Below are 14,911 nucleotides of genomic sequence, written 5' to 3'. Positions count from 1 at the left end.
CGTTTCTGGCTCCGTTCGTCCCTTTCACGTTCCTCATGGCACGCATGACGCATTTCCCTAACGTTCTTGTAATCTAATTGTAAGACGTAAAAGGTAATATAAGATTTTCTTATCTCGCTCCTCCATTCCGTTACTCCTGGCACCGGAACGCATGTTCAAATGTGAAATAAAACGATCTGTTCAATGTTTGTTCTTTTTCTTAAATAAATCGCCCTCTCTCTCTCTTTATTGTTCCTTATAATGATATCCATATATTTCTCTCCTCCCTTCGCCATTATTCGTTTGCTCTCGTCTTTCTGCGTCTTCCCTCTCTTTCGGTAGACCGTGTCGCTCCTACTCCAGTCACTGCCCTTATCCCCCACTACTCCGGCGCGGCGTTTCGCCTGAAGATAACGCCGAGCCGGTCGCGGCGTCCCGCCGTGCCGGTGACGCGCACAGTAGCGTCCCGTAATCTCGCGTCGGCGAATGGGGGAGCGCGCACGCGAGTGTTCGCGCGCCAAGGTACCGATTCGTTCGCGTCGAATGTGTCGTCGCCCGTGTGTCTCGTGTGTCTCGTGTCGCGAGTGATCGAACTGCGAGCGATCGAACTGCGAGCTCTCCGGCGACAGTGGCCATCCACACCGCCCTCGTCTCCCGGAGGACAGAAGGCAGCGGCAGAAACAGCGCGCGGCGGACGGCGGGCAGGAAGGAGAGGCATGGAGAGATTTCGAGTGACGCCGGCGAGCAACGCCGCGAGCTACAGTCGGCAACCGGTACGAGATTACGGTGAGTCTATATAATATTGTTCACCGTATATCGATGTCTCGCGCGTCAAGAAACGCACGTTGTACGTGCAATGCGCGTACGCATTCGCGCATTTAGGCATTTCGTGCGCGCGTACATCGTGTTTTCACGCCGCCCGCGTTGCCGGCGTTGCACATGAGTCATAAAAAATGCAACCCACCATGTTGCGCGCGCGACCGCCGCGCCGCTCGCAGCTGGTTTCGCGTCGCTTTCGGAGCCGGAGCATCGGCGAGACGGCGCATGTTTTGTCCGCGGGTCGAAACCCCGGCGCCACGTGATCCTTTTGTGCGTCTAGAGATCGGTTGGAATAGAATGACAATAGAAAATAGAAACGACACTTTCACGGGGGCAACCTTCGAGTATCGGGACAAGCACCCGTCGGGCAACGATAATAAAAATATTTTTGGGACAATTTCGAACATGACTATATAGGTATCAATGTTCGGATAACGAGTAATCTTACGAAATAATGTGAATCGATGAGCGAGCAGTTTCAATAGTTATTGACGATTGTCGTCAACGGGGAAAATGTCTCTGAACAGCGCAAGCGTTAAAAATACCTCGCGACGACGACGCATGGGAATTATTCACGAATCAAAGTAGAGAGGAATCGTTGCACGTTGCCGTAGAACCGAGCGTAGAACGAAACACTTGGTTAGACAATAGATATAATTATATAACAGCGAAGCCGATCAGCCGTGACTTGATAAAGGTTGCTTACGAAATCGACGATGAATAATATTAGCCTTATTTGCATAAACAATTGCACACGATTATTTCATTCGTATCGCCGAATAAATACCAAGGTGTATGTGCGTGATGTTCTCGCGATAAGCATTCAGAAAACATTGTAACATCTTATAGACGTCTTGAAATTTGAACAACGTTTTGTAGAACTGTCGGATGAAAAATGTCATTTTAAAACGATGTCTTTAAAACGATTTATGTCTCGACTTGTGACGCTTTGACGCATTGTTTTAAGATGTTTTTCGAAATGTCTTATTGAAAGTATTTTTTAGATATTTTACGGCAAAATTATGCGGAAACGCGTTCACAAGAAGAAAAACACGAGAGAAGCGTTAGAATTGCTTGAAAAATTGACGTATCAATGATTTAACGTTCGCATAATTATGTTAAACGATATATCTCTTTTATATGCAATGATAGAGATCAATTTTTGCAGTTAGCAAAATCACGTAAGTATTAAATCATTGGTGTATTGATTTATCAAGTAATTTCAAATTCTCTCGTGTTTTTGGAAAACTTTGCCTTAATTGTGTTGTTGTGACATAAAAATATCGGAGTATCAGATTTTAACAGACGATAGACATTTTTATAAATTACGTTATATCCAGTCGTGCCACGTGTATTCCAATCAATAAACGTTGCAGTCGGTAATACAAATAAAAGATAACTTATAAGATGACTTTCGAATGTTTGAACACTTTTCCAAGAAGTCTTAAGAACGTCTTTAAAACGTCTTCCGGTAAAATCATAAAGATTGAGGTGTTTTTTTTTTTAATACACGTATATTGACCGCGGCGTGGAGCAACAAGTAATGGCCTATCGCCAGCTGATAGCTTATCGTCGCCGCGTATCTGCATTTTTCATGAAATTTCCATTTTGGTGAGGACTCCAATTTGTTCCGCCTCTCGTCGGAGTAACGCAAAGTGCTTAAAGGGTAATGTCTTATCGGGAGAGGCTTGTGTTCCAAGGCCGATCGATCGATCGCCGTCACGTCAGAGATTAAGACCGATCGTGTTAGAAGCTCGAAGTAATTGCGATCAATACGGAATGTTTCGTAAGTGGTAAGTGGTACGTCAAAAATTGAAGACATTCCTTGACGAATTGAGAAAGCTGTTAGCTCAAAATTCATTTTCAAGTACGCAGTGATAAATTTATGTTTTTACATGTTAATTCAAAGCTTTCACAATTAGATTTCAATGACTCAATCTGTATACCTTTTATTATTATTTTGAGTAAGTTTTAATTAAAAAGCTACTAGCTGTTAGAACTTTGTTTGAGATTATAGATTAGAAATCACGATATGCAATTCGATCAATAAAGAAATAATCTTAAATTTTTGAAAGGATATGTTGTTGTTAAAATTATATCTTTATTAACTGTATTAAATGATGCTTTATGCAACACGTGCATGGAAAGTGCCCCATTACGCACGCTACGCGTGCGTGATAGACCACTTTCCAGGCACTTGCAACATAAAAAAGGGAGTGCAAGCCGTGTGTAAAGATAAAAATTCCCGGGTGCGGAGTTTACTCGCCTTCGGCTCGTGCGTAAACTCCGCACCCGGGAATTTTTATCTTACCTCACTTGTTACACAAATAACTATTACGGAATCTATGATATATCTAGAATAGAAAACTGAAATTTAACTATTATTTGAATGATACCGTTTGATTACTAACGTACGGTTTCCTTAAAGTAATCTGATTGATGTAAAGGAGTTTGCGTTCGCATGTTTTATATTTTCTCGAAACTCTCAAATTCTCTTTGGCATCGTGCGCAAAACTCGGTTATTTTCATCGAAAAGTGATCGTTTAAGGCGTATCATTAAATGACAATTTAACACTTCCGCTTGATAACATGGCTTTCGATTTCATTGGTGGAACGGTCGTCGACATAAATTAATAGTCGACGCAAAGTGGCACTGACATCTTCATTGATGCACCGCCACTCATCGTCATTGTTCCTTTGTATCAATTACAGAGACATAATGAATAATTATCTTTAAATTAATCAAAGAGACAGATCCCATCATTTGATATCGAAATTGTTACGAGAACGTTGACGCGTTCTCTTTGATTGGTGCGTCTGACCATTACCATTTACATTTATCTCGCGATATTATCTCGAGAATGACTTCTTCATTTAGATAGACACAAGATATATTTTGCAAGATATCGCTCTAAACTAAACATCGTCTTTCCTGTCACGACAGTCTTAAAAGGAGAAAGGCTGCGGTGTAACGGTTACATCATGCGCATTTGTATCGAGAGAAAACCGCGCTCGTTCTTGCAGACTAATCGACATAGCGAAGCGCAGCGAACTGCAATGAGATAAACGCCCGTCACATCACATTGCGAGCAAAATCGTTCGAATCAATGCGGTGCACCAACACGTCAGACGGTAATTATCGCCGCGTCTATAAACGGGATTATTATACGCAGCAGCGTCCGAAAACATGAGCCAGACTTTTATTAAAAATCAAAAGTTTTAAATATTCTTTTGATATTGTCTCGGCTTCAATATACGACATCACAACAAAATTTAAATAAAAAATTTTAGTCGATTTTATATTTAAAAAAATCTGCAAATATATCCAAATAATGTAACGCAACAATTTAGTAAGAGTAATTTAATAAAAATCTTCAGAAAAATCTTTGAAGAAATAATTCATTGAAATATCTGTTTTCCGTGATTTCCGATACGCCCTGTTATTTTTATTATTTTCTATTATTTAATATCCGAATAGAATAATAATTCAGAGAAATGTATGTATAATATTAAAACGTATAATACTTAGGATGACGTTACCTGTTACATTAAGACGTATATCTAAATTTATGTGTTCGGCTCATGTAGCCGGCATAAAATCTTATCGTTTGACACACGATCAGAACAGATATCAATATTTAACGTTCCGTCCCTGTGTGCTGGGTTGTCTGTTGACGATGTGATTCATGAAACTTTTGAAATTTTTATAATTTCATCTCACTATGATAAGGATAACGATGAAGGCATATTTTAATACGACAATCTTATTTTACTTTTTTTTGGAAAGTTTGAATTTTTCTGTAGAATCTATAGATATATGTATAATTCTATAGATATCAATTATTCTATAGAAGAGATATTTTTAGATTTTTGAAAATTTAAATATGAACAATTTGTAACATGTATTTTGCACACATCTGTAAATCGGGTTCCTAAAAAATAAAGTCAGTGAGTCATCCGAGTCATGGAAGCTTCATAGAAGGTCGAAACGCGATGATCCAGGATTAGAATATCCGCGATCTGCATTTCGCCTACGCCGCGCCATTATATATACGCGTCAGTCCAATTCCCCGTAAAGATCGTTTAATTTGGCACGCGATAAACACTCGCGGGAAGAAGGCCGCCGCGCGTCGTTCGACATTCCGTGACTGCAGCTGCAGCCGCAGTGCCGCGTCTTCTTGAATAAGTATGTATAGCATGCAGCGATGAATTTCGGTCGATTTCGCGAATTTAATCCGACCCCGTGATTAAGCTATAAATTCACTTAAAAAAAAGTCTGACCTTCGGCTCGTAACCTTCGCATGAGAAACGCCACTTGTGACACCAGTAAGGCCGGACTTCGTCGACGAAAAACCTTGTCCTGGCAGGGTGCGAAGTTGGCTTGAAAGGCGTAAGGGGAGAGTCTGCAGCTGCACTGTCTATTACAAAAGCAGAAATGACAGTGATCGATAATTGCGCAGCCCCACCCTGCGATCGTGCACGTGTTATTCTTGTGATCATCCTTTCTCTATCTGCATGTCTTTATTTACTTCCGTTTCTTTCTGTTGGACATCTTTGCGAAACTAGATTTTTAAATTGTTCGTGAAGCTTAAAATAAAATTTTAATACGTACATAAAAAAATTAATAAAAATATGATAGTCATTTTATAGGCATTTGAGATAAGGGTTTTATTAAAATTATTAAAAAATTTTCAAATAAAAGTACCTGAAAATAAAATTATAAAAATTTATATAACTTGATTTACGTGATCTTGATTGCAAGGCCTTTGATTTTATTATTTTTAATTATAATTATATTATAATTATATTTAATTTTTTTGCGGCATAATTAGCTTATTTAGTTATATGTATATCAAGTCTCTCTATTTTCGATTGCAATTAATATTTAATGATTTCAATACTAATTAGATTATAACGAGCGACTATTACTTGCACACTGTCCGTATTCGGTGATTGCGCTAAATTTAGCGTTAAATATACCACCGATGTTCTCGTTTCGCGTTGACATTGAAACCGATTTTCATATTAGGGAAATGAAACTCGGCATCAGCTGGCTGTGTTTAGCGCGAAATGTTCAATGAAAATACTTGCATGTACGTTAGTCCGTGCACACGTGTACATACACGTCTGCATACAAGGAATATCATCACGTAAATATCAGGCACGTGGCGCCCTCGAGCAATCGAAGCCAGAGGATGCAACTAGTTAGAAACTTTCTTATCCGCTTATTTACCCACACAAGGGGGATGCTTTTTATATGATGGAAAATAATACAGGTCCTCAGAATCTTTTTTTTTTAATATTATATGTTACCATCTCTTTCTGCGCAATAGTATAAAATCATATTCTTTTTTTTAATTCTAATAATCTTAATTAATTTAATAAAGTAGGTATACAAAATTTACGTAATATCTATTATTATTAGATCCAGTCTGGACCGTAAATGGCGTTTTCTCTCTAATCGTATATCGGTTCTGTTTTACTTATTCTTAATTAATTTTTTTTTAAATAAATTTCACAGATTTTTTCTTCATAGAGAATAAGTAATAAGACTTATAAAAGACCTTATAAAAGACATGAGAAGATAATAATAATAATTTTTTGCTTGATAATTAGATAAATTTACTTTTTTCTGATTGAGAATTTATAAGGTAGAAATCGAACTAGCATCTCAATTATAATAGCAACTTAATAGAGTGTAATCAAATAATTGCGGCAAATAGATTTTTAATGCTTTTTTTTTTGTTAGAAGACAATGGTTGTAAAAAGCAACCGAATGCAACCAACGCATTCGAAAAGCAATCGTATTTTCTGAAAATAGCGTTGCCTCGTGAAATATGTAGGATGCGAGAAATGTCAGAATGACTCGTGCTCAAAAGACGCGTGTTCCCACATGCGAAACGATATGTCAACTTGATATTATGTATAAACCAACATTTCGCCATTCTGGCGCATCGCCAGAAGGAAGACGTTGCCTCTGAATGCGTCCTCGCCGAAATTATGCTAAACACTCGTTCGTTTCGTCAACGGAAGCGACGTGTGCGCTCACGTGTGAGAAAAACACGAATGAAACCCAGCATCCGCAAAACAGGCATATAAATACGAAAGCTCTAATCTACATTTCGGATCTATATATGTATATCTCCCGCATAGAATTTCTATATGTTATCCTCATTGAATGCCGATATTTCCTTTCACGATTCGCGGACGTGAGAACGATCTCAAAATTCGAATATTCGAGCGCGTAGAAAAAGTCATCGTCGTTGACTGTAACGCGCGACTTTTACGTAACGCAAGACAGCTTTAAGCGGACAATACTGGTTTGATCTCACAGTCAATTCCCCGTTCCACGAAAAGCGGTGGCCTTTCATTCATGAAGCGGATCTTCTCGTTTTGACAGGACGCGAGGCGCATTTCGACGCGAAGAATGCGTGCTGCGGCAGTGCATGAGAGAGAACGAGGACCCCGCGTGTCAATTGACATTTATTCCGGGCGATACGTCATGGATTCCCGTCATAATACACAATAGGCGATGCTGGTGAAAGGGAGAAAGAGAGAGAGAGAGAGAGAGAGAGAAAATGAAAAAGATAGAAATCAACAGCATTTATCCAGCGGTATTCTAAAAATACAACATTAACACACATTAAACGCCACGCGAGTTTCGGCACAAACTTCGTAAAAGTTCAATTATAAAGACTACGTATTCATTGTTATGCGGCACAAGTATAATAAGAGTAAATGAAACTTGGGACAATTTATGCTCGTTAGCTTGTTCACTCGGCTCTTTGTCGACACCACACATGCGACACACGTGTAGCTATTTAAATATTTTTATTAAAATTAATATAGAATTACAAACAAACTTTGATCATAATTGATTATAATTTATCTGATAATTGACTTTAAGCATATATTAACTAATTAACACATGCAAATGTACAAAAAATAAACAGTTTACTTTTTATATCGTAGAATTCAATCGTCGATATATAAAAATAAAAATTTCGATTCTCACGGTAACATTCCAATTTTCAACAATTACAATGGGACTGACCGAGGAATTCAGGGTTAAAGGGGGATTAAAGGGTTAAAACGCCGTAATCCGCCGCGTCAGGCAGGCGGAATTGGAGGCAAAAATCCAGCCAGCGATTAAATCATTCTGACGACATGACTGTCGGGCAGTTATAAAGCGACGCGAGAGCTTTAACCGGTTCGTCGTCGCGCGTGTGGAAACAATAACTCTGTAATTGGGCCAATAATAAAATAATCGTTAGAGACTTGGGAGCTGCATGCGGGTATATGTCTGTCTCGCCTCTCTTTTTCTTCCTCTTTCTCTTTCTCTCTCTTCTTGTGTACATTTAAGTGCGGAAGATGTTAGTCTCATTGGCGTGAAACATACAGCTTACGCAATCGCGGTTTATAACGTCGTAGAAAATTTCGAAATTAAAAATTGCTAAGAAATTTACGAAAGTTAAAGTGCTGGTAGTGTAAAATTAGCATATTTCGAGGAATTAGGGTCCTAATCTTTTAATCAATTTTTTAATTTTTTTAAAAGGAGAATTTATTATTATTTTACATTTCTTTTATCTTAGGAATCTTTAATATTCTTTGTTTTAATTTTATCCTTATTATTATATTATTATATCCCTGTTCTTATATCATTACTATACAATTTTAGATCGCACTAGTTGGGAGAGGATTAATAAATGACTAATAATAATTTAACTTCTTTTTTAATTATATCCTACTTTTGCAACAAAAGGATAGCGGTAACATCCGCAATTATTAATTAAAATATCATAAAGTATCGAAAAGGGACAATGGTAAATATAAGGATGAATCTCTCGAAGGTTGAAATTCGCTGGCGTATTCGAAACAGTTCTGGGTTTCCGGACTTCCGACAGTCGATACCGTGCCGGCGATTTATCGGGCACAGAGTGCTCTGGTATCGCTGATTCCGATCGACAAAGGCCTTGGAAAAGCTAGCTATTATACCCAGGGTGGTCTCTCGCTGCTTATCGAAAATAGTTTCGTGCAGCACTTTTCCTTTAAAATGCAAATTTTAAGGAAGGTCAGTGCACAGAATTAAAAAACAATAACTTTAATACAAGTAACATCCTATAATCTCTCGGTTAATTCTTATTTGTATAGATTATACATATAACTTGGTACAATTTCAAATTTAGATTAGATATCCCATGGTTATTGAAAATAAAACAGAGAAAGGCGCTTGGTCGAATTTTTTTTTAAGATACACGGAGAAAATTTTATGTTAAATTTTACTATGCTGCCGCACCAACTGCGGACCATCAAGACGCCCAAGTTTAAATGCTATAGTCTTGTGTAAAATTACTATGTCCATAGCATTTAGTGATACGATCATAGCATTATTATAGCATTGAATAGTAAAATTTAACATAAAATTTTCTCCGTGTAAGACAAATCCTTATTGAAAAATTTGCCTTTGATGGCTAATACACAAGCCGTACTTCGAATGCATTGAATAAGCGATAATTGAAATATTTTTAAATGGGACATAGATAAGAGGGATGAAGGTCTTCGCGAAAAGAAAGGTGCTGACGTTGTCGTCTGCTTTAAGCTCCACCCCGCGGCTCGGGATCGGTCGATGAAACCCTGTGAACCCCACCTTAAACTCTATCTCCGATAGAAATGTATTATGCAACGCACGCGTACTCACCACTGCCTTGCTCTTAAGCTGGACTTTAATACTTCGTCCTCCTCGCTGTCCTCGCGCGTGATATCATATTCCGCGAAACAACACGTAAGTGCCTTTTGACATTAAATATTTTAATCGTGGGCGGCTCTGTCCCTCTCTCGCATTTACTGGACACGATTATGGTCGTCTATATCCGTCCGCTCTGAGTGAACGCACATCCCCCGGCTATATTGTGCCGCTATTAACAGGCTTTAAGCGAGAAGAGTATGTATTTGTTAACAAACAAACGTACATTAAGACATTTTACATTTATACGTTATCGGAAGAACAAATTTAAAGGCGGATCTTCTTTGTATGTTAAACACAGCGACGAGAAAGATATAAAATACAGTTGATCTTAAGTATATTTGCGTGAAATAGATTGGACACAGGAAGGAAACTAAATATATATACTTACAATGTACATATTTTTACAAGGGTTTAAAAATCTTTCAAGCTATAAGCGACATATGTTTGAAGCTACACTTACAATTTTAAATTGGCACATGTGGCGAAGCAGCGCGTAAAAGAGTTTATAAGCTCCTATTATTTTCAAAAATAATAACGTGAAATAGCGTTTCCGGGAAATGGTCGTTATTGCAGGTTTATTCGAACGTATTTTCGCTCCAGTAGACAGTGTAGACACGTAGAAATAATATTTTCTAAAAAAATAATTTCAATACTTGCATCTCCTCGCACGCGCGCCATAGGTCCTCGACGTAGCCTTGATACGAGCGAGATTACAAGGCGCTTCATTTACGAATAGGATGCGGGAGGCTCCTTCGCTTGTGCGGATCATCCGCGAGATGCAGCCGTCCTGGACATCACACGTCGGTCCCCTTTGATTGTCGAGATTACAGGACGATGTTGTTTGCCCACGTCGTTTGCGCCGTACTTTACACGTGACACTTTACGTTCATTAAGAAGCGTCGGTGCATGGAACTAGCTCGGATCAAACGCGCGATTTCATTGCGGAGCGATGCAACTTGTTCGTGGATCAAGCGTCGAAAGGATTTGTATCACGTCTCTGATTTATCTGCTTCAACTGAAAAACGCGGCAGGATTACATAAGCAGCCCTACTGGTTTGTCTTTTGCATATTAACTTGAAAAATCTAAAAAAGTAAATCTCAAATATTTTTCTTTTTTTCATGTTTTAATTAAACATTTTTTTTCGTTTGCTGTTACCTATATGTAATGAGAGTATAACAGTTATCGCGCAGAAAAAATATTTTTTTTGTGTCATTCAATTAGCGATAGCTGTCGCATCGTATACGCGTACGATTAATAAAAGTGTTTTCGATGGCAGAATGCGACGTGGTTCGCAAACTAAATATTTATCGTGTTATACGTGCATTATCGTGTGAGTATCGTTTAATCATTGCGCTCATCCAATATCCTCTAATTCGTTTCTGCCGAGTCCGTAGCAAAACAAATATTGGCGCTGCCAATGCCGGAATAATCCAATTTCAACTTCACCTTCCTCGATCCGTCGAGTATAAAACATGTTAAATCGGGTTTACGCGTCTCGTTGTTAATGCGTGATTTTTTTGAGGTTTCGAAGTGAGAGAAAAGGAGAGAGAGAGAGAGAGGGAGAGAGAGAGAGAGAGAATGAATCTGACATCGACGTGTCTTGTTAAGAGACTTACATCTGTTAAATACACAAATACATCTTAAAACAAAACAACTTAAAATGAATTACATTTTTATGAAAAATAATAACCTCCATATTTCTTTTATGTAAAGGTAAGATTATGTAAAGGTATCTAATATAAGATGGTGTTAATTGAATTTGCGAGACAAGAAAACGTCAACACCCCGGTCAACACACACGTTTTTATTTCAGTTTAACGTCTGAGTTACAAGAAAAACGTCAAAATAAAGTTGCATCCGTTCCATGTTTTCTTGAGAAGTGTCAAGGCGAACCGAAAGTTGTCATCGACTAGGATATATTTCATATATTCTCGTGTTAGTTTTATCAAGAGACATAAGAACTATATAGGAAAATATATAGACAGACATAGATATTTTTAGCAAAAGTAAGAAGTTAAATTGACGACACATAGTATACTAACTTAAATATTTATTATATTAGTAAATTTAATAAAAATAGACGTAAGTAGATGAAATTTACAATTAGTTTAGCAAGAGGAAATAATTCAAACTTCGCAATCGACACCACGTGACTAATACACAAATATTTCAGTAGAATTATTTAGTTTATTGAAATTTTTAATTATGTAAAAATAAACATTCGATATAAGATATTTTTTATATTTTACATTGTGGTGCGAAGTTCAGGCGTCTCAGATTGAAGAGGAATTTCTTATGTCAGGTTCGGGTGCGTCAGACCGTCGGCGTCACTGGTTGACGAGGGAAGCGTTGAATTTATTAATCACATCCTGATGCTTCCGACATGAAAATTGATAGAGAGCACATTGATTTCTAAGATGTGTATACGAACATTAAAATTGGGTGGTTATTTACTAAACGCGTAGTAAAGAAATTTGATACGATGCCGCGTCATTGACACGTAGTTATAAGATACTGTTGATACTGTACAATTATTAATAGCGACATATAATAATTAATAATGAATTATATGATTGGGGAGCTCTGCTGAAGCAGAAAATATTTAAAAATTGAAGTACTTTGAATGTTATTGAATGCTTCCGTTAAAAATAATATGCTCTCAATAATTAATTTACATTACTATTAATTTTGTGAAACAAATAATAATATTGTATAATAAACTTTGATAAATAATAATGAATTAAGAAATTTTTTTTTTTTGAGAACACAAAGTATTCAGACATTAAAGTTTAATACTGAAAGTTAGTAGCCTTAAAGATAATGCTATATTTTCCAATGAACAATTAATTAACAGTATCGTTAATTTTTTCCTGTTACAGATCAGCAGCTAAATGGTACGCAGTTGGAACATCTGGTAACGGTATCTACAAACGCATGTAAGTAATCCGCAGCATTTAACAATAATCGCATTAAAGTTTTACGTGTGCACGCAAATTTCGTGTTATATTTTTCAATAGAACTTACATTTTTTAAAATATTTTTTGCGTACTTACCATGGTTACCTAACTTAACCAAGGCATTTAACTAATACGATTAATCTTTTATCACGTCTAATTAAGATATTCTCTCAAAAGATATTTTCTTACAAACATCTATTACGGGAAACTGGGGAAACTAATCATATCATGATCATGTAGAATTTATAGCAATAATATGTTCATCAAGAAATCGCGAACTGGCTGTATTGACAATGAAACATATGTGTTGTTCGAGACTCATTTAGCATAAACCAGATAAACCTGTAGTATTCGCAATCATTTTGGTCCAGGCAGACGCGACTGCGATAATCAATGGATTATGCATCAACCTTGACTGTCCAGCTATTATTAAGTGCAGCAATCATTCGTACCACGCGTTCGTAAATGTGTAATTAAAACGACAAGTTGTCGCTAATTGCTGCTTTCCTAAACAGTTTATGCGACTCGCATGGCAACGAATAGGAGTGAATAGGTTTTTTTCCTCGTTTACATTCTTGTCCGCTTGTGTTTTTCCGTAGTTGTATCCTTCGCGCATAATTGCATTTTAAACGTGCATTCGCTGAGAGCATGCCTGTATAATTCATTTTTTTACTTCATAACTGGTACACTGAGAAAAAATTTGTTAATCCCAAAAAATATTTTGTCCGATAGGAGCAACTAAATGTTTTAGGTAGTTTAACCAAACATTAATTATAATTAAACAATTATTATGTTTTACTTATTATAATTATTAAAATTATTATTTAACAAATTATTATTATCATCAAACAAAAAATTTCTGTTATATTTCATCATACCGCCGTATTACACTTTCTTCCTTTAGTGAATTTTATACTCAATGTGTCACGGCGTCTATTTATTTGCCGATTTTCGTTGCGCCGCTTCAATCGACTTCTGGATGGGCGCAACACAGCCCGGTCCTGACCCGAATCGTCGATTGTTGTTCGGCCGCGAGCAATAAATTCGCGAGTGTGCAGAGGCGAAACGGGAACTGTCTCCTCGACCTAGTTCGAAGCAGCGCCGATTACACGCACGGGTTATAAGCATTTCGCGTCCGGAGGCGCGCTTTTCCAAGTGCATATTCTTTTTTTACGACGCGAGTGAAGAGACGACACGTCGACTTGTGTTGCATTAGCAACGTTATCTTTTTCAAAGTCGCTCGACGTCTTCGCTTAGGTAGGGGAAGGTAAGGCACGCAATTAAACATGTAAGAACAACTAGACCTTTCCATTTACGTGATGAAAATAGCATTTTTTAAATTATTATTTGCAGTTTACGCTGGAAATGCTTATACAATCATTCTATACAGCTATTTTAAGATATTTACTGCTGTTTGTACAATACTTGCATTATATGGTTACATAGAATTATCATAAACAGAACAATTGAGAACATGGCCTCTGTTTAAATGTACTCTTAAACGATTAATTGTATCCTAATCATATTGGTTTGATTTTTCCTTGGTTTGTCACGTTCGTTTATTAATATAAGACAACGAATATCCGAATCTGTTCTCCACCGATATACGTCAAATCAAGATTTAGAATTGACGTGTCTTATTATTAAAACAACTGTCTTATTTTTGTTCACCTATAAAATTTTAACTCAGTCCACACGGTCTTTTAATGATCCGAATAATTGAAGCCTTTTTTCGCGCCTACCTTGCGCTTATTGCATGATAAAATAAATGTTGATAAAAAAACTTGGAAATTATTAAAGAAACAAACGGGAAAGTCAGGTTAAAGTAATTAAACAATATGTGTCTAAAACAACTTTCATATATTATATTTATGTGATTTACGTGTAAAGATAGCTGAGATAATTGTGCGTACGTAGTAATGACATATTTTGAAACGTTGTATAATCTTCCGACATGCAAAATGACGAACGTCATCCGGCGCATCTCTCTAAATCGCACTCACGATCGAATGCATTCCATGAAATTCGATGCAGTTAATTCGATAATAGGCTTATTTCGATAGATAATTCCTAAGTGAAGCCCTCAATGTTTTAGCATTAAGCCATAACAACGCGAATTTGTTGCTAGTTGAGCTGATCGATGGGTTTCGTTATTGTGCACGCGCATCGTTGCGCTGAATGTGACACATGTATATATTCGGCTATTAATTACAATTGTCCGCTTTCGAATCGCTCGAAAGATTAAAGGAATGCTAAATCGCGTAAAATTGTTGCCTGGATAATAATAGCGTTGATTTCGATCATCGATATAATGTGTACTAATTGAAAATTCTCTGTGAGGGAAATTATAATTATTTTATAATTTAAATTAATAAGGGATAATACAATTATTTCATAATTAATTGTAAC

General features: G+C 37.1%; 1 protein-coding gene across 3 annotated transcripts in view; it reads left to right on the top strand.

The window, feature by feature from the left end:
* Positions 1–428: 428 nt before the first annotated feature.
* The window catches only part of LOC112466785 (solute carrier family 12 member 4), a 76,145-nt gene continuing 61,662 nt past the window's right edge, over positions 429–14,911 (top strand). For all 3 annotated transcript variants that reach the window (XM_025035106.1, XM_025035104.1, XM_025035103.1), the window contains exons 1-2: positions 429–765; positions 12,425–12,481. In XM_025035106.1, coding sequence (XP_024890874.1) covers positions 696–765; positions 12,425–12,481 — 127 coding nt within the window. In that variant the 5' untranslated portion in view covers positions 429–695. The remainder of the gene's footprint in view (positions 766–12,424; positions 12,482–14,911) is intronic.

The sequence above is a fragment of the Temnothorax curvispinosus genome, unplaced genomic scaffold, assembly GCF_003070985.1.
Source record: "Temnothorax curvispinosus isolate PA1 unplaced genomic scaffold, ASM307098v1 QBEX01016545.1, whole genome shotgun sequence".
Taxonomy (NCBI): Eukaryota; Metazoa; Arthropoda; class Insecta; order Hymenoptera; family Formicidae; genus Temnothorax; species Temnothorax curvispinosus.
The sequence above is the reverse complement of the archived record's forward strand: the minus strand, read 5'-3'. Positions and strand labels throughout refer to the sequence as shown.